The sequence below is a fragment of the Oryctolagus cuniculus genome, chromosome 3 (genome assembly GCF_964237555.1).
Source record: "Oryctolagus cuniculus chromosome 3, mOryCun1.1, whole genome shotgun sequence".
NCBI classification, from domain to species: Eukaryota; Metazoa; Chordata; class Mammalia; order Lagomorpha; family Leporidae; genus Oryctolagus; species Oryctolagus cuniculus.
The window spans coordinates 182,499,951-182,522,770 of NC_091434.1; the positions used below are offsets into that span (position 1 = coordinate 182,499,951).

Genomic DNA, 22,820 nt, shown 5'->3' on the forward strand with positions numbered 1-22,820 from the left:
TGAAGCACGGGCCAGCACTGTACCCAGCAGTTAGCATCAGAGCCTGGCTGCAGCCCCAGCTCTGCTCCCAGTCCAGCTTCTTCTACGTGCACCCGACACACAGCAGGTGCTGATGCTGTGTGGAGTCCCTGCCATCCACAGGGAGACTCGGGACTGCGTCCTGGGCGCCTGGCTGCAGCCTGGCCCAGGCATCTGGGGGAATCAACCAGTGGGTGGGAGACTGGTCTCCCTGTCTGCATCTGCCTTTCAAATAAAGAAAACTTATTTTTAAGTAAGGCATGATTTGTCTTCATTGTTTGTGAATCCCCACTCACTGTCTCCCAAGAAATGTCTAGAGGAACCGACTCCAGAGCTGTGTCTGACCCAGACAACACTGACCTCACCCCTTTACAGTCTGTTCCCAGCCACGGTTTTGTGGTCGCTGTTCTCGTTTTACGTCACTGAGAGCTGACAGAATCCAAGCTGGACCAGTGTTGTGTCGCGGTGGGCTAAGCCACTGCCCGTGACACCATAGCCCACACGGGAGCACCAGCTCAAGTCCCGCCCCTCTGCTTCCAACACAGCTTCCTGCTACTGTGACCAGGAAAGCAGCGGAAAATGGCCCAAGTCCTTGGACCTCTGCACCCTTGTGGGCAACTCAGATAAACAAAGCTACGCTGCTGGTTATATCAGCGTATAGCGCACCAACTGTGTACAGTACACACAGGTTCCATATCTCTTATCCAAAGTGAGTGGAGTCAGAAGTAGTTTCAATCCACTATTTTTAGATTTCACAATACCTGCATAAGTTTTACCAGTCGACCAGTTCTAATGCAAAAATCTCAAATTGAAAATGTTCTGGGGATGGCGCTGTGGCGTAGCGGGTAAAGCCGCTGCCTGCAGTGCCAGCATCCCATATGGGCATCGGTTTGAGTCCCCGCTGCTCCTCTTCCAATCCAGCTCTCTGCTGTGGCCTGGGAAAGCAGTAGAAGATGCCCAAGTCCTTGGGCCCCTGCACCCACGTGGGAGACCCGGAAGAAGCTCCTGGCTCCAGATTGGCACAGCTCCGGCTGTTGTAGCCATTTGGGGAGTGAACTAGTGGATGAAAGACCTCTCTCCCTCCCTCCCTCCCTCCCTCCCTCCCTCCCTCCCTCCCTCCCTCCCTATCCCTCTCTCTGCCTCTCCTTTTCTCTAACTCTGATTTTCAAATAAATACATCTTTAAAAAAAAAAAAAAAGAAAAGGTTTTAAAATTCGGAACTTTTTGGACTGGTGATGTGGTGTAGGGTGTTAAGCCACTGCCTGCAACACTGGCATCCCATTTGGGTACCAGTTCAAGTCCCAGCTGCTCCACTTCTCATTCAGCTCCCTGCTAATGGCCTGGGAAAGCAACGGAAGGCAGCCTAAGTGCTTGGGCCCCTGCCACCCACAAGGGAGACCCAGAAGAAGCTTCTAGCTCCTTGTTTCAGATCGGTTCAGCTCCAGCCACTGCAGCCATTTGGGGAGTGCACCAGCAGATGGAAGACTTCGCTCTCCTTCTCTCTCTGCCCTTCACATAAACACCTCTTTAAAAAAAAAATCGGAAACTTTTTGAGATAGTTTCAAATTTTGGAGCATTTCAGACTTCAGGTTTTCAGATTACAGACGTTCAACCTGAAGTACATGGTAGTGATAATAATAAATCCAGTCACTGGCTATTGTATACACTGCAGTCATCACGGCAGAGCGTACTCCTTACTCAGAAGGTTCACTATAAGAGCAGTCTCAGGCTGGTCCTCCAGCTGCTGTTCCACAAAAGGCACTGTCAGCACAGGAGATGACAGCTCTGTGCACGTGACCACCCCCGAAGACAAGTGTCTTCACCACAGTGAGACAAGCTGTGGCAGTCAGTGATACGGACGAGGCCAGCCCCGGACAGGCCAAAGCTAGCGTGTTTCTGTCTTAGTTTTAACAGAAGAGTTTAAAAAGTTAAGCTAAGTGTTAGTACAGGAGTAAAAAAAAAAAAGTTTATAAAGCATACAAGTCACAGTAAGCTACAGTGATTACTGAAGAAAGATGTGTATACACCCACTGTGGCCCCACGTACACTTTACTGTAGTGTATAAAACGTCGTAGGCACTCACCCCGGACTCGCCCACAGCAACGGCCAGTCCCAGTCGTGGGAGGTGTACTGCACAGACCCCACTTTTCATCTTTCATGCCATATTTTCTAAATTTTTTATTTGAGAGGCAAAGAGACAGAGTGAGAAAGTTCTATCCGCTGGTTCACTCTCCAAATGCCAGCTACAGTGAAGACTGGGCTAAAGCTGAGAGCCAGGAACTCAATCCAAGTCTCCCATGTGGGTGGCAGACGGCCAATTACTTAAGCCATCACTACGGCCTCCCAAGGTCTGCAACAGCAGGAAGCCAGAGTTAGGAGCAGACAAATAATTGAGTTGAGGCAACACGGCCATGGGCGTCCTAACCAGCACCCTCACGGTCAGGGCAAAGGCCTGGCCCTACACCGTACTCTCACTGTGCTTTTCTGTGTTTAGATACACGAATACCACTGCACCCACACTGCCTGTATCTACTTCAGTAGCACACTAACCCGGGAGTGATGGGCTACACCATGCAGCCTAGGTGTGTAATAAGCTATACCACGAGGTTAGTGCGCGTGCTCTCAATGGAATCTCACAAAATGAACAAAATGAAATGCACGGCCCAACTGTTCAACAATGCACCTGTCAGAGCGTCCCTGTCACTGGGTGGCGCACGACGAATCCTCAGGAAAGCCCACATGAGCTGTTGTGGGCAGAAGGAAAATAAAAGGGATCACATTTTTATTCTTCCTCAACATTTTTTTAACGTAAATTCTAAGTGATTTCCTCCAAAGGCATTAGGGGTCTCTGTATTCACCTTTCCAAATGAGAGTTGTCATCTAACTAACACTGCCGACGAGGTTTTTGCCTATGGCATGTGTTCCGGGGAACAGACTGAATTCCCAGCTGCCCAACCCCCGCAGCCTCCCCTTCTGGTGCTACATTTGGTGCAGTCGGTGAACCCCACGAACCCATCACTACCTACCGGCACCCCAGCTCCTCCCCCAGTCTCCTCGCAGACTGCCCTGTGACGAAACGGGCACACGCAGGGCCCTCGCGCCCCAGGGCCCATCTCCTCAGTCAGGAAGACCCCGCTCGAGGTTCCAAGCCTTCCAGGAAGAACGTTCTGCCCTCCCCAGCCCCCGGTGCTCTTAGCCATCTCTGAACATCCTGTTGACAGAAATGGACCAACAATTACGCCACACAGCAGAGCGGCCGCTCCCACGGGGACTATGTTCAAGCAGATAAGACTTCCTTGAGTGTGTTAACTCTAGAATGCTTATTAGACTGCAATCAGACAACTGGGCTAAGCATCGATTCGCTTTACAGCTATTTCTTATTAAGTGTTATTTCTACATTGCAGATGAATCTCAGTGCTAAAGGAGTACGGAAGCTCCTTCTTCCAGTTCCACACAATCTAACCAGCTGCTCGACGCGCTGCGATTTCCCGCTTAGAAACGCCGCACACAGCACAGCACAGACTGAACTACCCTTTGCAAGCTGCAGGGTTGAGAAAGACCGTCGCCTTCTTCACTTGTGCGTTGGGAGGAATGAGCTGATTGCCAAACACCTGAAAAAGAAAAAAGAACAGCTTTCTACAAATGTCCTTTCATTCAGATCACATACATTCTTCAATTCCAAAAAACTCACTCCTATAGATCTGGTTTTCTTCCCAGAGTGGATACCATATCTTTTATGATCGCATATTAACATCAAAAGTGTACCACTATTTAAGGGCAGAAGGCTCAATTTTATACTGGAATAAACACCTTGCCTCACCTACGGGAGGAAAGTAACTTTTTCTTTTCTCTGTAAGATATGGTTAGGTTTTTTTATAAACATAAAACCTGTAACACCACAGGCTGTCTGGAGGGAGTGTTTAGTTTTCTGAGTACAATCCTTTTCTTCAACTTTTATTGGTATAGCTTGTTCATAAAAATATTACCAACTCATCTTCATATCTTTATACATATGAGAAATGAACCCCTCTATTTGCCTCCTCCTCTTTGCAACTCTGAATGCTAACTAGACAACAGCAACTCACACAGAAATGCAGTTAGTATTTACTAGGCCCCGAATAGCTGCACATTTACACACATAATTCTCAGAAACCACAGAGGTATTGAATAATCTCATTTTTACAGATCAGAAAGCCAAGATTCCAAAAGTTAAGTTATTCAAAGTTATAAGCCAAGAATTTTTACCTAACTCCAAAATTCAATCTTTCATTGTCTCAGCGCTAAAGAACAATGAAGGGTGAGGCAGAGAACTAGATCTGGGGAGTGAAAATGGGGGCTGAGTAGGAGCGGCTGCCATTATATTTGGACTGGAGAATGAGGTGGACAAAGAGAATGAGAGCGACAGCACTAAGAGGGGCAAAGATAAGAGTCTTGGATGAGCCAGCGCTGCGGTTCACTAGGCTAATCCTCCGCCTTGCGGTGCCAGCACACCGGGTTCTAGTCCCGGTCGGGGCACCGGATTCTGTCCCGGTTGCCCCCCTTCCAGGCCAGCTCTCTGCTGTGGCCCAGGAGTGCAGTGCAGGATGGCCCAAGTACTTGGGCCCTGCACCCCATGGGAGACCAGGAGAAGCACCTGGCTCCTGCCATCGGATCAGCGCGGTGCGCCGGCCGCAGCGCACCGGCCGCGGCAGCCATTGGAAGGTGAACCAACAGCAAAGGAAGACCTTTCTCTCTGTCTCTCTCTCTCACTGTCCACTCTGCCTGTCAAAAAAAAAAAAAAAAAAAAAAGTCTTGGATGGACCAAGGCAGCAAGTTCTACAATTCTAGAATTCTAGAAAGGAGAGACAGGAGAAAAATTGAAGTTATGCAAAGATTCTTATCAAATAACTCACTAAATCTACTATCAATCCACTAGAAATTCTTTCTCATGACTGATGATTTCTTGCTTTGAAGAAACGCTTCTGGGGCCAGACTTGTGGCAAAGTGTGTTGACCTGCCTCCTGCAATGCCAATATTCTATGAGCGCCGGTGTGAGTCCCAGCTGCTCTGCTTCTGATCCAACTCCCTGCTAATGTGCCTGGGAGACCAGGATAGAGTTCCTGACTCCTGGCTTCATCCTGGCCCAGCCCCAGTTGTTGCAACCATTTGGAGAGTGAGTCAGCGAATGGAAGGTATCTCCAACTTTGCCTTTCAAATAAATAAATCTTTTTGAAAGGATTTTATTATTTGAAAGGGTTACAGAGAGAGAGAGAGAGAGAGAGAGAGGTAGAGATGGAGGGAGGGAGGGAGGGAGGGGTCTTCCATCTGCTGGATCACTCCCAAAATGACTGCAATGGCTGCAGCTGAGCCAATCTGAAGCCAGAAGCTTCTTCTGGATCTTCCATGTGGGTGCAGGGCCCAAGCACTTGGGTCAGCCTCTGCTGTTTGCCCGGGCACATCAGCAGGGAACTGGACTGGAAGCAGAGTAACTGGGACTCGAACCAGCACCCGTATGGGATGCCAGCACTGCAGGCCAGGGCTTTAACCCTCTGTATCACAGTACTGGCCCCAGTAAATTAATCTTTCTAAAACAAAAACAAAAACCTTCAGATTATTTCTGATGGACTGTTTATATATATACATATGTTACATATAGAAAGGTGCTGGTTGTTATCATTTCCTTGTTTTCAGTCTTAGACTTAACATTTTGCCAACAAATTTCCAAATACTGTCATTTGTTCTTTTCTTACCCTTTCTTGAATGTGGCCAGAAGTGATTAAATTAACAAGGCTCTCCAGCATGCCAGATTCCAGATCTACACAACTACATTATTCCTCCTTGTCCTGATTCCATAGCTCCTAGAATCTTATGTACTCAAAGCTCCAGTTCTTCTCCCAAGAGGAGTCTCCATTGCTAATGGCCAGCTGGGGGCAGTGACCACCTCAGTTATTACTGAAGTTTATTTGAATTGGTTTCCAAAACAACTTAGAATCATAACACATTGAAACAAAAAAATAAATAAAATTCTTAAAACATGGATTTAAAGAGATAAATTTGTGACTAGCATCTGTCTTCATGGTTATTTGTTTCAGAAACAAGCATGAACTCTGAAAACCACTTCTGTAGGGGCCAACAGAGGAGGAGATAGATACCTTTCTCTAAAGGGAGGAGAGAACTTCCACTTTGATTATGACCTTGTCTAAATAAGGTTGGAGTTTGTGAACTCAAGAGGCTTCCATGGCCTTAGCAGCTCAATCTTTCATTGTCTCAAGAGCCTCGGGTGATTATTGACGTCATAAATAAGAGTGTCAGCTGTTAAATCAACAACAGGAGTCACTGTGCACTTGCTCCCCATGTAGGATCTCTGTCCTTAATGTGTTGTACTATGAGAATTAATGGTAAAACTAGTCTTCAAACAGTACTGTATACTTTGCGTGTCTGTGTGGGTGCAAACTGTTGAAATCTTTACTTAGTATAGAGTTGATCTGTATATAAAGATAATTAAAAATGAATCTTAATGAAGAATGGGATGGCAGAGGGAGTAGGAGATGGGGTGGTTTGTGGGTGGGAGGGTGGTTATGGGGGAAGAACCACTATAATCCAAAAGTTGCACTTTTGAAATTTATTAAATGTTTTCTATTAAAAAAAAAAAAAGAAAACCACTTCTCTGACTAACTTCTTTATCCCTTTGCTATTTTTTTACCTTCACGTTTCTTCTGTGGTACTTCTGACGTCATAAGCTTAACTGACATATAACCAGTTACTGAGTCCCAGCCATGCAGCCCCAAGGTGTAGCGCACAAACCGGGAGGGAGGAGCAGAACTACGGTCTTACAGCTCAAAGGATTCACCGTTCAGCTATAAATGCTCCCAGACAAACGGGTATTTAAGTAAACCTCATGGAGTTGGGCAAGCAGGACACATGGTAAGAATCAGCTGTGCTAGACAGATGGGATTCAAAAATACGAATCAACCATGTTAAGAGGATTTGACTTTCAGCGGCAACACCTGTTTTGAACTGATATCCTTGGGGGTTATTTGGATCAGCGGTGATTCACAGTTTAGCCAGATCTTCCAGGACAACTGCAGAAACAAATTCCCAGAGCTCCAGCCAGTCCAGGTATGCATTCTTGGGAATGATCCAGAAGCAACCCAGGCTGAAGGGGCGGGCGCCAGAGCTGCTCTTCAGCAGGTGGACAGCTTCCTCCCCTTCTACTCGGAGTTGGCTCTCAGCCCGATTCATCCCTGACGCTGGGGAAGAGGAGCCGAAACACTGGACACGAACACTGCCAGGTCCCAGGGGCGGCCTGGGTTTCCTGCAGCGTGGAGATAAGGAGCCGTAACTCTGTCCCGAGAATGCATTACCTGGGCTTCCTGACAGGCCGCTCTCCTCAGCAGGTTATCACTGTCGAAAGAAACAAAGCAGACGGCCATGAGCTTCAACAGCCGAGATCCTGACCACACACACACCTCCTCCCTCAAACGCCACGTGGAAGCTTCTTACGGACCCGGTAACAAACCACGGGCACTTCTGAAAAATGTATGTTCTCTGAATGAAATTTTGTGTTAAATGCAAGTCTCTCCGTCCTGTGGTTGGTAGGACAGCGTCCCTCCCCCTAAAACATCCACATCCTCATCGCCAGAGGACACCTTACTTCACTTCACATCAGGGACTTTGCAGCTGTGGTTAAATTTAGGACCTGGGATGCGGAGATTATTTTAGATTCTCTGGACAGGCCCAAGCTAACCACAGGGTCCTTAAAGCACAGCCTTCCCAAATATTATCAGAAACAAAGAAGGGGCTGGCACTGTGGCGTAGTGGGTAAAGCTGCCGCCTACGGTGCAGGCATCCCATATGGGCACCGGTTCCAGTCCCGCCTGCTCCACTTCTGATCCAGCTCTCTGCTATGGCCTGGGAAAGCAGTAGAAGATGGCCCAAGTCCTTGAGCCCCTGCATCCACATGGGAGACCAGAAAGAAGCACCTGGCTCCTGGTTTCAGATCGGCACAGCTCCAGCCATTGTGGCCAACTGGGGAGTGAACCATCAGATGGAAGACCTCTCTCTCCCCCTCTCTCTGCCTCTCTGTGTAACTCTGACTTTCAAATAAATAAATAAATTTTGAAGAAGAAGAAGGGTCAGAAGCACACAGCCTTGATGGCTTTGGAAATGGAGGCTGAGCAGGCATCAAGACAAGCAGCAGTCCAGCAACAGGAAGGCCAGGGAGTGGACAGCCTCCTGGAGCCCCCAGAAGGTCGAGTCCCGGGCAACCCACGAATCCACAGAGCGCGTGTGTGATGAGACACTGTTGCACCTCTAAGTTTGTGGGAATTTGTTAAAACAATGGTGAGAAATTCACACACACACACACACACACACACACGCATTCCCTACTTCCCACAATTTCTTAACCAGGGAAAAATTACTCAGGTCATTTGCCTCCTGCATTCAATGGAATTCATATTCAATGGAAATTACTGAGGTCATTTGCCAGAAATAAATCTGATGTTTACTTGCTTTTGCTACTGTTTTATATAAGTCCTTTGTTTTCTTTTATCACTGTCAAACACTCAATTATATAATGAATGGAAAATTCTGTCAAGAGGCAAAATTTTGGCTTCCAAAAATGAAAACCTTCTCTCAGAATTTGATGACCTAAAAAATTTTTTTAAATGCTCATATTTGTACTGGTTAATGGATGCAAATAAATGTTTTAATCATCTCTAAAATGGAAAAATACAGTTAGACTGTAATTAAGTGGAAAAGATGTGAGATTAAGCATGATTCAACAAATTCTTGCAGTATCCATGTGAAAAAGTACAATTTCCTGGTCATGTAACCAAAGTATCTAGTTTATTTAGCAATAAATAAGAATTACATTAAATACAAAAGGGCTCTAAAGGAGGTATAAACCAGAGAGGACTTTAAATAGTGCTAACTGCCTAGATAGCTCCAGAATCTTCTCCATTAGAGTCAGTGCTACCCACGTTGACAACTTCAACCTGCTTAACCTCAGTCAAGAAACTAGGGGTCAGTGTTTTGGCATAGTAGGTTAAGCCTCTGCCTGAGACGCCAGCATCCTACATGGGGCCAGGATGGGGGCACTGGTTCAAGACCCGGCTGCTCCACTTCCGATCCAGCTCCTGGCTAACGCACCAGGGAAAGCAGCAGAAGGTGGTCCAAGTCCTTGGGCCCTGCACCCACGTGGGAGAACAGGAACAAGCTCCCCAGCTCAGCCTGGCCCAGCTCCAGCTGCTGTGGCCATCAGGGGAGTGAACCAGAGAGGACGGACAATCTCTGCTTCTCCCTCCCTCCCTCCCTAACTCTTTCAAAAAAAAAAAAAAATAGCAACTAATACCTAGAAAAGATGACCAATAACCAACCTAGCAGAAAAAATTTCAAAGAAAGGAAAGGCCATGTTCTCTTCCTTTTTCTAACATCAAGGACCTTGAATTCTGCACTACTTTCAGTTATTCAAAGTCCACTTTGGTACTGAAATTTGAATGAGAATAAATGAAAATAAGCAACCGGCTGCCTTTGGCCACGGCCACAGTCAGAGCTGCTCAGTGACTGGTCTTCCCCCGCCGAGCTGCAGGATACGCCCACGTTCCATCGAGCAACCTCCCGCGACAGGAAACCACTGCCCAACGCAGAGAACCAATGCTGCACGTCTGAAGCCCAAGAATAAGCTTCCGTTAAAGAGAACCAGCATCTCAAAGCCCAGGTTGTTCGGTAGAGATTTTAGGGAACCAGTGCCTGGTGGAGTCTGGGTCCTCACAACAAGGCCCTGTGAGACTCTGCTCCCGCCCGGGCGGCAAGCGGAGCTGTGCCACCTTCTCCCTCCCCAGAACGCAGGCACGCTCGTGCTTTGCTGTTCCGTTTCCCTCACCATCAGTCGTCAGTGAGTCATCTTAGAGCAGCAACCAACTAAACAGGATAGGGTCAATGTGGTAAAAACCAGCAAAGCAGTTTAAAGCAATTAACACTAACAACCCTCGTAGTTTATGAATACTTCACATGTCTGACCATACACAAGGAGAGCTGAAACTGAACGCCAGTCACACTGCCCTGAGTGGGCACAGCCACTGGCCACTGGCTCTCCCTGGACTGCGCCGATGCCCCGCCCACCTTCCACATGGCCCCAGGAACACCTTCCAGCCCTCGTGCTTTGCTGTTTGCAGAGAAACACTACTTTGTGCCTCCAACCCTTTACACTGCGAACTCACTCTGGATTTTCCCGCACAAGCTGTGAAAGAAACTGTGAAGGCTGCAAGCCTGTCTACATCCCTGCCCGTGTTGCCTCATTTCTGCCATCAGGTTCCAGAACCCTTCCACAAAGGACAGACACTGCAAGGCATCAGGCTCCTCTAAGTCATCACCACATACTCACCCCCCCAAACCCTTTACTGCCACAAGCCAAGTTTTGATGGCTGCGACACGTATCTAAAGATCTCAATCTGGAGCTTAATGCTGCTTGATTTATCAGTGTTCTCACAGTCAAAAGTCTGTTGGAATTAACTCTGAATTTAATATGCCAAGTGGAATACACTGTTAATGCCACCGGTAAGGAAGGCGGAATATGCACCACGTTGGATAGTACAGAAGAAAATCTCACAATCATACTTCACTTCAATATCAAAAGCAGGTGGCAACTATCTTGATCCTACTCTTTGAACCAGGCTGTTCCTAAAAATCAAACACATCCTCAAAGGAAAAAAAAGATGTCTCCACTGAGACTGTCTGATGTCCGCAGCAAGCTCGGAAAGCCATTTCAGAAAGGAAACCCAAAAGCGTTTCAGTAAGAGCAGCAGAGCTGGAACTGAAGGTAACTTAACATCCTACGGTAACCACCCAACAGCAGCTGCTTCATCAACGTTTCATCTCCGTCACAGCGCCGCAAGGCAGGCGTGAGGACGTCACACACAGCACGCACTCAGAGATGGGAAGCTGGCTGCAGGCAGGGCGGGCCAGGAAGCTGGGCTGTAGCCCTTCCTTTGCCGACCCGACTCCACGGAACTGCCCGGGTGCTTTCTTGACTTCAGTCAACGCTGGGTGGACAAACCTTCAAAGGTATACTTCACGGCACAGTAAATTCATAAACTGCTTCCCAGCCTCATCTAATACAACTTCCACAATTTACATTTAGATAATGTTGTTTGAAAGTTCAGGTGTGATTAAGCTCCCAAAAACAGGAAAACACTCATTTAACGTAAGTGCCAGCACGGCGCAATGAGCAGGGTCCCTCAGGATCACCGGCCAACAGCGGCTCTTGGCGAGGACTGGTGGCCGAGTAGAGGACCAGTTCTTGGTAGGTAATACGCCAGGCACTGATGTGCCAGCGAAGCAGCCCCACTTTCCTGCCTCGTTACGTTCCCAGCATAGAAGGGAAAGAAGACACGTCAACACGCAACCACTATGCAGTGTGACCTCTATGTGCTCCATAGGGGCCACGCAACAGGGTGTCTAACCGAGCTCTGCAGGAATTGGAGAAGTTCCTTATAGCAGTGACACTGACGCCGAGGTCCAGCACAGAAACAAGCAATAGCCAGGCAAAAACGAAGTAGAATCCAGGCAAAGTCAACAGCACGTAAACGGCTGCCCGTGCCAGCGCATGAGAAGCTCAGGACAGCTGGGGGCAGCAAGCCGTGCAGGCGCTGCCAGACCGGACCGAGAACCAGGCGAAGACCAGGGCCCCAGAGGCCTGCTCATTGTTCAGGGCATTCTGGATTTTGTTCTAAGGACCATGAGGAGCCAGAGTTTGAAGAGAACTGACGTGGCCAGATGTGCATTTTACAGGGACCCTTTTGGTTGCAGACTGAAGGCAGGCACTGGTCAGAAGGTAAGACTGAGTCCGGGGAGACCAAGGAGGCTCGCTCGGTCACGCGGTTCAGTGCTGGTGACTGGAACAGGACTGCGGTAGAGCAACAAGGAGGACACACAGCAGGTAAATACGGGAGACAAACTTCAGGGACGGCTCATGGAAATCAATGGAAAAGGAGGGATCAGGGGCCAGCGTCATAGCGTAGCAGGTAAAGTCGCTGTCCGCAGTGCGGGCATCCCATATGGGTGCCAGTTCGAGTCCCAGCTACTCCACTTCCCATCCAGCTCCCTGCTAATGGCCTGGGAAAGCAGTCGAGGATGACCCAAGTCCTTGGGCCCCTGCCACACACTTGGGAGACCTGGAAGAGGCTCCTGGCTTCCACTTGGCCCAGGGCTGGCTGTTGCAGTCATCTGGGGAGTGAATAGAAGACAGATCTCTATCTTTCAAAATAAAGCTTAAAAAAAAAAAAAAAAAAAAAAAGAGGGATCAAAAATGGAACCCACATTGTGCACTGAGCAATCTGGTGGCAGGCAGTGCCGTTCATGGAGATGGAACAGAGCAGGAGGCCCAGATGCGAGAGGAAACGAGCTTGGACGGCCGGGAGGCCAAGCAGAGGGTCTAAGGCATGGAGAGAAACACAGTCTGGGGTCCCAGAAAGTCAACTTGGCCAAAATGGCAGGAGAAGCATCAGACTAGATAAAATCATACACAGTACAGAAGCAGAGTGAAGGAAAAAAACGCAGGAATATTGGGATGATCGTCAGAGAATGCCAAATCTCTCTTTAGTAAGTTGACACCGCACTTCACTTGAAAGTCAGAAAAAATCTGGTGCGTAACGGGAAGAGGTCAAGTTTTCCGTATTTCCCATTTTCCCCTGAATGTCGCTCCTGCTCTAACTGCTTGTTTTACTATTCCTAAAAGACACAGTGGAGTCTACTGAACAAGGATTTCATCATTTTTTCCTTAATTTTGATTTTATTTATTTCAAAGGCAGAAAGGTAAAGGGAGAGACCGAGATGGAGTCAGATTTCTCCCATCAGCTGTTCACTTTTCAAATGACTGCGGCAGCCAGGCTGGGCGAGGGCAAAGCCAGCAAGGAAGAAGTCACGGCTGATCCCCGTGTGGGTGGCAGCCACCCAAGTCCACAGCCCGTCACTGCTGCCTCCTCCCAGAGTGCACAGCCACAGGAAGCTGGGCCAGGACTGGAAGCCGGGCACTGGGATGCAGATCTGAGTACTCTGCCAATTGCCTGCCCCAATGTGATCATTACATTCCTCTCCTTAAAAACAGGCCAAATAAGGCCGGCGCCGCGGCTCACCAGGCTAATCCTCCGCTTAGCGGCGCCGGCACACTGGGTTCTAGTCCCGGTCGGGGCGCCGGATTCTGTCCCGGTTGCCCCTCTTCCAGGCCAGCTCTCTGCTGTGGCCAGGGAGTGCAGTGGAGGATGGCCCAAGTGCTTGGGCCCTGCACCCCATGGGAGACCAGGAGAAGCACCTGGCTCCTGACTCCTGCCATCAGATCAGCGCGGTATGCCGGCCGCAGCGCGCCGGCCGCGGTGGCCATTGGAGGGTGAACCAACGGCAAAAGGAAGACCTTTCTCTCTCTCTCTCTCACTGTCCACTCTGCCTGTCAAAAAAAAAAAAAAAAAAAAAAAAAAAGGCCAAATACAATACCCTCAGGCCCTCGCACCATTCCTAGAATTCTTGCTTTATCTTCCCTCCCGGGTTATAAGCTGCCAGAAGTCCTAGATAATTCCCCACTCTCTCTTCCAGAGCCCACAGCACTCTCCTACAGATAGAGGGTACTCAATACTTGTTTAATAAGTAAGTGGCAAATGTTTGAGCAGGAGACTGACTCAGTGCTCAGACCGCCGGACTCTGTCCTCCACAAAACTGAAGGGGACTCCTGAAACATCAGCTGGCCAGGTTCGCCAGTGTGATCACCACCAGAGGACAAGCGTAGGAGTCGTTACAGTGTAGGACAAGACAAAAATGCCCAACCATTATGAAATGTCACCAGACAAGAAGATCCCAGGATGTGTGTGTGTGTGTGTGTGTGCATATGCACACGCACTACATAAATCAAACTAGTGTGGAGCCAGTGCTGTGGTGTTAAGTTAAGCCTTTGCCTGTGGTGCCAGCATCCCAAACGGGTACCGGTTCAAGCCTCAGCTGCTTAACTGCTGATCCAGCTCCCTGCTAGTGCGCCTGGGAAAGCCGTGGAAAATGGCCCAAATGCTTGGGCCCCTGCATCCACGTGGAGACCCAGAAGAAGCTCCTGGCTCCGGATCAGCCCAGCTCTGGCCTTTGAGGCCACTCAAGGAGTGAGCCAGCAGATGGAAGACTTCTCTCTCTGTCTCTCTGTCTGTAACTCTGCTTCTCAAGTAAGAGAGGAAGGGGGGGAGGAGGGGAACCAGGCCCTCTACAGAGGCCGACAAGTTCGTTTTGGTGCAGCAGGATGCACCACGAGAACCGTCCAGTGGCTGATGAATTCTGAGCCTGGTCATCAGAAAGTTCCAGATTGTTAATTGGCCAGAAGTCCAAATATGAACCAGAGACCCTGTTACCAGACAAAAATACTGTATATAAATTCTAACCCATATGTTTTTCCTTATACAAATTGTCTCCTGAGGACTGAAATGAAATACAACATTAAAAAAGGTGGTACAAAATGTATTCATATAAAAAAAAAAGTCCCTGAATGTCTGCCCAGAACTAAAATGTGGGTTCTTTGACAAAGAAATCAGGAGCCTCTGGATAAGAAAAAAATCTGCTGATGTCACTGTTTGAGGCTTTAAAAGAATACCAACTTGGCTGCTACGTCAGGTAATAGGATGCTCTCAATTTATTCCAAGCCATAAATGCTTGATTACGACTGCAAAATAAGATAAGTTATTTCAATAACAACTTTACATTGAGAGAAAACTCACACTGATACACCCCATTTCCCAAAAAGGATATTTCCCACTGCAGTCTAGAAGCAAATCATGTAGCAATTTCTATCACCAGCTCTTCCCTCGGTACGTGCAAATGCAGTTTTTGCTTCACACAAAACAGATTTCCAGTTTAGATGCTGATAACAACTGTTTCCACTTCTCCAAGCTTCCTAGAATAATTAACCATTATGTTGCCAGTGGTTGCGTCCACTGGTTGTCCATGGAGCAGCCGGACGGAAGCAAAGATGAAATGAATTTGAGAGGGGTGTGCAGAGGGGGAGAGCTTTTCCCTACACACACAGCACCTCCCTGTTCACACCCGACCCAATCTCCCGCTCAGACAATGGCCACTGCCTCTCGTGGTACGTGGGAAAAGCGGATCATTCCGCCCAAAACACAGGTGACCACGCAGGAGGAAACGCAGCCCACGGAGGAGCACTTGATCTTTGGGGCCTAAAATCATCCATTTTGAGAGAGACAATAGTGTAACCAGTGAGAATACCAAGGAAACAATGAAAATGCTAATGATTTTTTTTTCTGATTAACTAGGATTTAGGTCAGAAGAATTGTAAGGGTTACACAATGATACAGCAGGCGGTTTTCCAGAAAGACATTACACTGTTTCCTTAGCATCAATCCATGTAAAGTAGAACCCCAAACAACTGAAAGAACGTTACAGATACATCACTAGTCACCAGTACAAATAAATATAATACACCAAATCACGGGAAACTGGTGTTTAATAATGAATAATCGTGGAGATGCCAGTTACTACAGATGGAATAGGAAATAAGGTCATCCCCGTGTTGACAAATCACAATATACACGTCGATGAAAGTTTAGTTAATCCCTCCACTCCATGAGCATTTCATACCGAATTTGAGTTTATCCACAACCTGCAGCCTGACAGTATTTTTCTCAGTTATCGAAAACATTTAGCGGCCGGCGCTGCAGCTCACTAGGCTAATCCTCCGCCTTGTGGCGCCGGCACACCGCGTTCTAGTCCGAGTCGGGGCGCCGGATTCTGTCCCGGTTGCCCCTCTTCCAGGCCAGCTCTCTGCTGTGGCCAGGGAGTGCAGTGGAGGATGGCCCAAGTGCTTGGGCCCTGCACCCCATGGGAGACCAGGAAAAGCACCTGGCTCCTGGCTCCTGCCATTGGATCAGCGTGGTGCGCCGGCCGCGGCGGCCATTGGAGGGTGAACCAACGGCAAAGGAAGCCCTTTCTCTCTCTCTCTCACTGTCCACTCTGCCTGTCAAAAAATAAAAAAAATAAAAAAAATAAAAACCATTTAGCATGCATTAGCACTGGTGGGGAATTTAAAAAATGGCATCAAATAATAATCTAGAAGAAAGCAACATCCCATAATTATTGGAATCTTTGAGTGAACTGCCTGAACTACAATCTATAACAGAAACATCTGTGCAGAAACACTGGAGGAAAAAGAGAAAAACATTCTGTTAGTGTGGTACCAATAGTCACTATCAGCACCCTGAAACGTCAAGAGACAAACGCAAGCACACTCTTCTCTGGAAGAAGCAGAAGTAAACTAGGAGAAGAAACACAAAGAATCAGATCTGGTGACTTGTGGGGACAAAGAAACCAGGGAGACGCCTGAACTGACCAAGGCCCATGTAGGCACTGGGTAATCAGTCTGTGGGTGTTTACAGTTTTTAGTAAAGTTAGCAGAAAATAGGTGCTACTGAACAAATAATCAGGCCCTTGCTACTCGACACTTGGATTTCACCAGAGATTGAGTGTTGGCAAGAGGAACGCATTCATTTTGAGAAGCCAGCATTTGGGGGAAAAGAGATCTCTCGATCCAAAATGTGCTCCTTCCACCCAGCAAGCCAGAGGAGGTATTTCTAAAGAGCACGAGTAGAGGGGAGACACCGTGGTGCAGGCACAGCCAGCAGTGTCAGCATCCCACATGGATACTGTATTAGAGAATGAACTCTGGCTAGCATTCCGCTTAACACCAAGTCCACCCGGGAACCCGTGTAAGCATAATAACGTCATCTTCCATACCCTTTTTAGACTTTAACTTCACACAGACACTTTATCTTCTCCTGCTTCTGTGAATATTTGCATTAGGAATTTTGGGAACATACTGAAAGTTGATTTAGAAGGGCAGGTTTTTGATCCAGCTAACAAAGAAGCCTCACTCCAACTGACAATGAGCTCCATTTTTTTTTTTTTTTTTTTTTGGACAGGCAGAGTTCGACTATGACAGAGAGAGACAGAGAGAAAGGTCTTCCTTCTGTTGGTTCACCCCACAAATGGCCGCTACACCCGGCGCTGCGCCGATCCAAAGCCAGGAGCTGGGTACTTCCTCCCAGTCTCCCATGTGGGTGCAGGGCCCAAGCACTTGGGCCATCCTCTACTGCCTTCCCAGGCCACAGCAGAGAGCTGGCCTGGAAGAGGAGCAACTGGGACAGAATCCAGTGCCCCAACCGGGACTAGAACCCGGGGTGCCAGCGCCGCACGCAGAGGATTAGCCTAGTGAGCTGCGGCGCCAGCCAATGAGCTCCATTTTTAAGACATGTCCAACTGGATGATGCCCTGGACTTCACGATGGGACAGGAGCAATCATCGAAACAAAGCCTGAAAACTGGCATAACGAACAGACTCTTATCTCTAACCTCACCTTGCATTTGAGTCCTGCAAACAGTTGCCTTGGCAGGGCAAGACCAAAATGATTCTGCAGGACTTACATGTTTTCCACCCCAGTCTAGAATCACAGGGTCAGGGCTCAGTCCCACCACATAGCCCAAAGAATGCATTTGTTTTTCTGGCCACCTGTCCCCATTCTGAAGTCACCCAGGGATCCCACCCAAAAGCATCTCATTAAAACAAGCTCAGCTGGTGTCTGCAGTGGGTGTGCCTTGCACAAGCAGAGCCACTTCTCCCAGTCAGGAAGTTCCAAGTGCATCAGGATCTCTGTGCCAGCAAGTCAGGGCGTAGTGACTTTAGAGGGTTTGAGGGCCTCCTGCTCCTGCTCCTGAGGAGCCGTCTGGCTTCTCTGCCAAGCACAACACAATAAAGAAGTTCCCTTCTGTCATGACAGCAGAAAGCAGTCCCACTAATAACTCCTCGGAGTACGTAACAGAGGAAACAAGCACACAGAGATAATCAATGGCATTAAAATTCCATCATCCGTGTTGCTGACTCAGAGGGTTTAAGCAGAAGAAAAATTCCACCAGCAGCTCTAAGGGACAAGTGCACAGCAGTGACGCCTGGACTAGGAAAAAGCGTACCACCCTTGCCTTCGGGAACTGTGCAGTCAAATGGTGTCTCGGAACGGATGCTGGTGGGCGCCACAGTTAACAGGAGCAACGTTTCTGATCACACAAAGCGAGCCCAGAGCATTTCCCCAAGAACCTAAGTGCTAAAATGGAAAGAGGAAAGGAGGCAGGCGGTCAAGTTCCTTCCTAGGAAGAAAGAGTAATTCAGCACTGAAATGAGTGGTAACCCCGAGCAGTGAGGAATGAAGCACCACACACAACGCTCATCCAGCTCACGTTTCCATGTCACCCTGCTCAGAGGGCCTTGGTCCCACTTAATACAGAAGATCTGCCCACCACCTAACCATGGCTTAACCTTCAGGTCTGCAACCCCATTTGTACTGTATTTATCTGTCAATGTACACAAACCCTACATCACATCCCGGCAAGCCCACATTCCACTTCCTGGAGACCTCAGTCTCTCAGGTTGGGAAGCGTCCTCTTCAGTGCTCGGCACACTCCACTCCACACACACGGGACCCCCACCGACCCAGGAGCATGGCGAGCCCCATCAGAAACAAAGGCCACTCGAGCAGTGTTTCTCCTCTGGGCAAAGCCACACGCACGTGGGCACACACAGTACATGTGTGGTTCCAGTCTCAAGTCCAAGCCCCACACAAGTGTGCGCTGCTCACTTACCAGAGTACTCTCATCTCCTTCCAGCACCTCGACAATAACCAACACATCTAGTCCGAGAAAACTTCCAGCCTCGTGATTTGTCTCAGACACAAGTTTTCTTTCTAAGATTTATTTATTTAAAAGGCAGAGTGACAAACAGAGGTAGAGATATGGAGAAAGAGATCTTCTGTCGGCTGGTTCACTCCCCAAATGGCCACAACAGCCAGGGCTGGGCCAGGCCCAAGCCAGGAGTCAGGAACTCCACCCTAGTCTCCCACGTGGGTAGCAGGGGCTCAAGCGATTGGGTCACCATCAACTGCTTTTCCAGGAATATGAATAGGGAGCTGAACAGGAAGCAGGGCAGCCGAGATTTAAACCTGCGCTCCACTATGGGATGCCAGCACTGCACACAGCAGCGTAACTCACGGCACCACAACGCCAGCCCAAAGGCGCAGCATTAAAACTTACGTTTCCCGATTCTTAACCTGGCAACTTCCCCCTTAGTACTCTGCTTGTATCTGCTCTCTACAGACGTGCCAGAGTGGTCAACACGCGGTTAATAAAGCACTCGCCATTGCGGCATCACATCACCAGCCAATGCCACCACGTGGTCACCTCAATTCATCTTCACACTACTGCCACCATCACATTTTCTCTCCAACAAGTGGTCTTAGGAACAAGCCAACTAAGGGGCCGGCGCTGTGGTGTGGCAGGTTAAGCTTCAGCCTGCGGCACCATCATACCATATGGCCCCAGTTCGAGTCCTGGCTGCTCCTCTTCTGATCCAGCTCTCTATGGCCTGGGAAAGCAGTGGAAGATGGCCCAAGTGCTTCGGTCCCTGCACTCACGTGGGAGACCTGGAAGAAGTTCCTATCTCTCCCTCTCTCCATCTGTAACTCTGCCTCTCAAATAAATGCATCTTTAACGAGGCTCATCATCTGGGCTTGTCCCTGACCGACATAACTGCTCATAACCGAGGGTCAGTTCTCAGTTCCCTCCCGCCTTCTGTGGACCAAGACAAACACCGTGGAGAAGGCCTTCATCTTCCTGGCTTCCTGACACGTGCAGCTCTTCTGTTTTCACACTCTCATTCTAGCCCTGGGCTCTCTCAGCATCCTGATGGTCATGGAGGCCAAAGTTTGCTAGCCAAGCTCTGCAGACATTGGAAAAAAGTCCTGTTACTGACTGGCTGCTATGTTTATGCTCAAGGCCAGACAGGACCACCATCAGGTAAGGTTTTGGTGACAACCAAAATGCTAGTTCTTTGCAATCCATCGGCCATTATACATTTACATATACAATTATAAGCACATAATTAGGCTAAGTTATGTATAAGGCACTCCAGTCTATGTACATCCAAAAAGAACACAGAAAACAGATTACACGGAGATTATGATACTATTCAAGAAGACAGCACAGGATGAGAGTTCTTTCCCACCTCCCTGCCACCAAGCAAGTTGTTTTCTATAAGCAGCATGCACAAAATGGTATTCTCTTTGGCTCCAGGATACAGGACAACTTCCGGCCCACAGATCCTCGGTAGCTCTTCTCGTCAGTGTTCTATTCTGCACCATGAAGTTCTGAGGTGTCAGCTACTACCTGGGGCGGGGGGCGGGGTGGGGGGGTTAGTTATGCTGATCATCAGCCAGGATTATTCTCTCTGCAGTCTTTGGGACAACACACACGGATATAAAAATCCCTGACCATCTCAGGAAATCAGCAAAACAAAATGGAGGTTAAATATACCCCCTGCCTTTGCATCTCATCCCCCTGCAGGCCACAGACATGAGAGGAAGCAAATGTAGGCTGTTTTTTTAAAAGGAATTTGTTTTCTAGATAATCTAACAGAAGAGTTGAAAGGAAGGAGACTATAATTAAACTTCATTTTATTTTTTAATTCCCCTTTCCCTGTCAAATCTGGGCTGACATGTGTGTTACCTAATTGCCCATAAATGAGCTTATTTAAATAGCACACATAAACACCCCAATTTCGGCATCAGCGCTTGATGAAAGATGAACTTCAAGATGGCTAAAACAGCAAAACAAACTCAAACTGCTTCCTTCCAATTTCACTAAGTCTGCGATGGGAAAAGCTGTGAGTGGGGAAACTTTCCCTACCTCAGCTACATGAAGCAGCTGGGCCATGGTGCGCCGACTGCGATGTCGGGGGGGATCTGAACTGACGACACAGTGAAACACCTGTTTACCAGAAACCTCAGAGGTACCAAAGCCCGGGAGGTTACAAAACCATAATCTGCACCAAAAGGAAAAATATGAGTCTACTCTCAAGGGTGGCTCACACATAATTGACCCCTGGAATCTCACACACCTGCCCCTGGTTGTCCTGCTCCGGTCTCTGGCAAACAGAACCTAACACCTCCTCCTCAAACCACTTCTCCCAGGCAGTTCTCCTCTTCCTAAATCACCAAGTATCCCAGTGGTGGAGCCAAAAAATTATTTCTCCCGGCTTCCGCTTCCTCAAGCAAACACCCAGCCAATCATGTGGTTCTGTAACAGCCAGCACTTACTGACGGCAAACCACAGTCCAGGCACAGAGCAACGGGCGGTTGACCTACACCACCTCGATCAGTCCTGCTGAGTGGACGATCCCTTATGGGCAGGCAGCTGCTTAGCACAGAGGCTAAACACCTGCCTTGGATGCCTGCAACCCATCCTGGAGCCCCTGGAAGCCCCGGCGCTCTTTGCAATTCCAGCTTCTTGCTAATGAGCAGCCTAGGAGGCAGCAGGTGATCCTGGCTCCCTGCTACCCAAGCAGGGACGAGACTGAGTTGTAGCCTCCTGGCGAGGGCCTGGCCCAGCCCTGGCTGCTGTGGGCCTTTGGGAGTGAACCAGCAGATGGACCATCTCTAACTCTCTCAGCTTTTGAAATAAAAACTAAACAAAACCATTCTGAGAAGCAGCCACTGGTTTTAAGAACTCCAGCCAACATGATCAGAGAGCATTTCTAGGAAAACAGAAGTACAGCACAGAAAGCCTAACTGACCACAGCTTAACTAGTTAACTGATTCCAGTTTAGTTAACTGCCGGCAGGGCCTCCGGCAGTCACCCAACACTCAGCCACTATGGTCATAGTGTCTATTGGTTTGGCCTGTTAGTGTTTGGTGCAGGAGCCCAAGCCCGATCAACAGGCTCTACTAAATTTTATTTAAATTACGGCTCCAGAGCGGTGCTTCTCAGATGCTGACGTGCAGACAGGTCGCCTGGGGGTCTGCGCGGAGCACAGGGTCTGACGCAGCAGGTTCAGGATGGAGCCCGAGAGTCGGCATTCCAAGAAGCTCCCAGGAGATCCCTTCCAGCCACAGAAGACCTAGAACCTGGATCCATCACCAGTCACCAAGACACGGGAGGGACAATCCAGGGCTGGTGTTGACAGGCCTCAGGTGCGACGTTTAAGGGTATACCAAAATGTAGTGAGATAACTACTTTAATACACTGCACAAAATAAAAAGGAATGCAAAAAACCCACCATGAAAACAGTAATCACAATTCCAAATGACGTCAAGGTCAGCTTTACTTATTTCGCTTTCCACTTCAGGCTCGCACATGGCTCTGCACTGGTCTGCACTCTGCCGGGCCTACCCACCGATGAAAGTCTATAGGCACACGTACGCCAGGTTTCTAAAACAGATGAACACTGTTACAAAGGAGGGGAGTCACAGCTCACGCGACTCAGAAGACACAATGCAGTGTGGCAAGCTTGCTTTGATGCTCTCTTGAACAAAACGACACGTAAACAGTTCTCCTAGGCCTCACTTCTGCTCTCTGCGCGCGCTGTCAGGTCACTTCGCTGGAGCTTCTCTTCAGAGCCCTCAACTCAGGAATCAGTTTTGCTTTGCTCAAATAAACCCTGCTAAATTCACTTGGTCTAAGGACTTACCCTTTGAAGACACTAATCTCATTTTCCTGCGTCCTCTACTTTATCTCTTACTGGAATGTGTGAAAACAAATCCCAAACATGATCTCACTGTCAGAACTTATTTGGCTATAGCTTGGTTGATTGTTTGCAGCAAAAAGAGCTACAGAGCCTTCTGTCACCATCCAAAGCTGACACTATGAGTGAACTCTACACAGATTTGGTCTGTTGGGCCCAGTGCAAGTGCCTCTTCCAAATCAATAGCCTCCAACAATATTAGCTAAAAGTGCAGTGTG

The 22,820-nt window shown here is 48.5% G+C and overlaps 1 protein-coding gene across 14 annotated transcripts in view; it reads right to left on the reverse strand.

Annotated features, from left to right (window-relative positions):
- AGK (acylglycerol kinase) overlaps nucleotides 1-22,820 on the reverse strand; it is a 102,325-nt gene that overhangs the window by 59,987 nt on the left and 19,518 nt on the right. For 11 of the 14 annotated variants that reach the window (XM_070071400.1, XM_070071399.1, XM_070071398.1 and 8 more), the window contains 2 exons: nucleotides 7,362-7,401; nucleotides 3,550-3,629 (listed from right to left, as the gene is read on the reverse strand). In XM_070071400.1, coding sequence (XP_069927501.1) covers nucleotides 3,550-3,629; nucleotides 7,362-7,401 — 120 coding nt within the window. The remainder of the gene's footprint in view (nucleotides 1-3,549; nucleotides 3,630-7,361; nucleotides 7,402-22,820) is intronic. The other 3 variants (XM_070071403.1, XM_070071402.1, XM_070071401.1) reach the window with 1 other exon arrangement.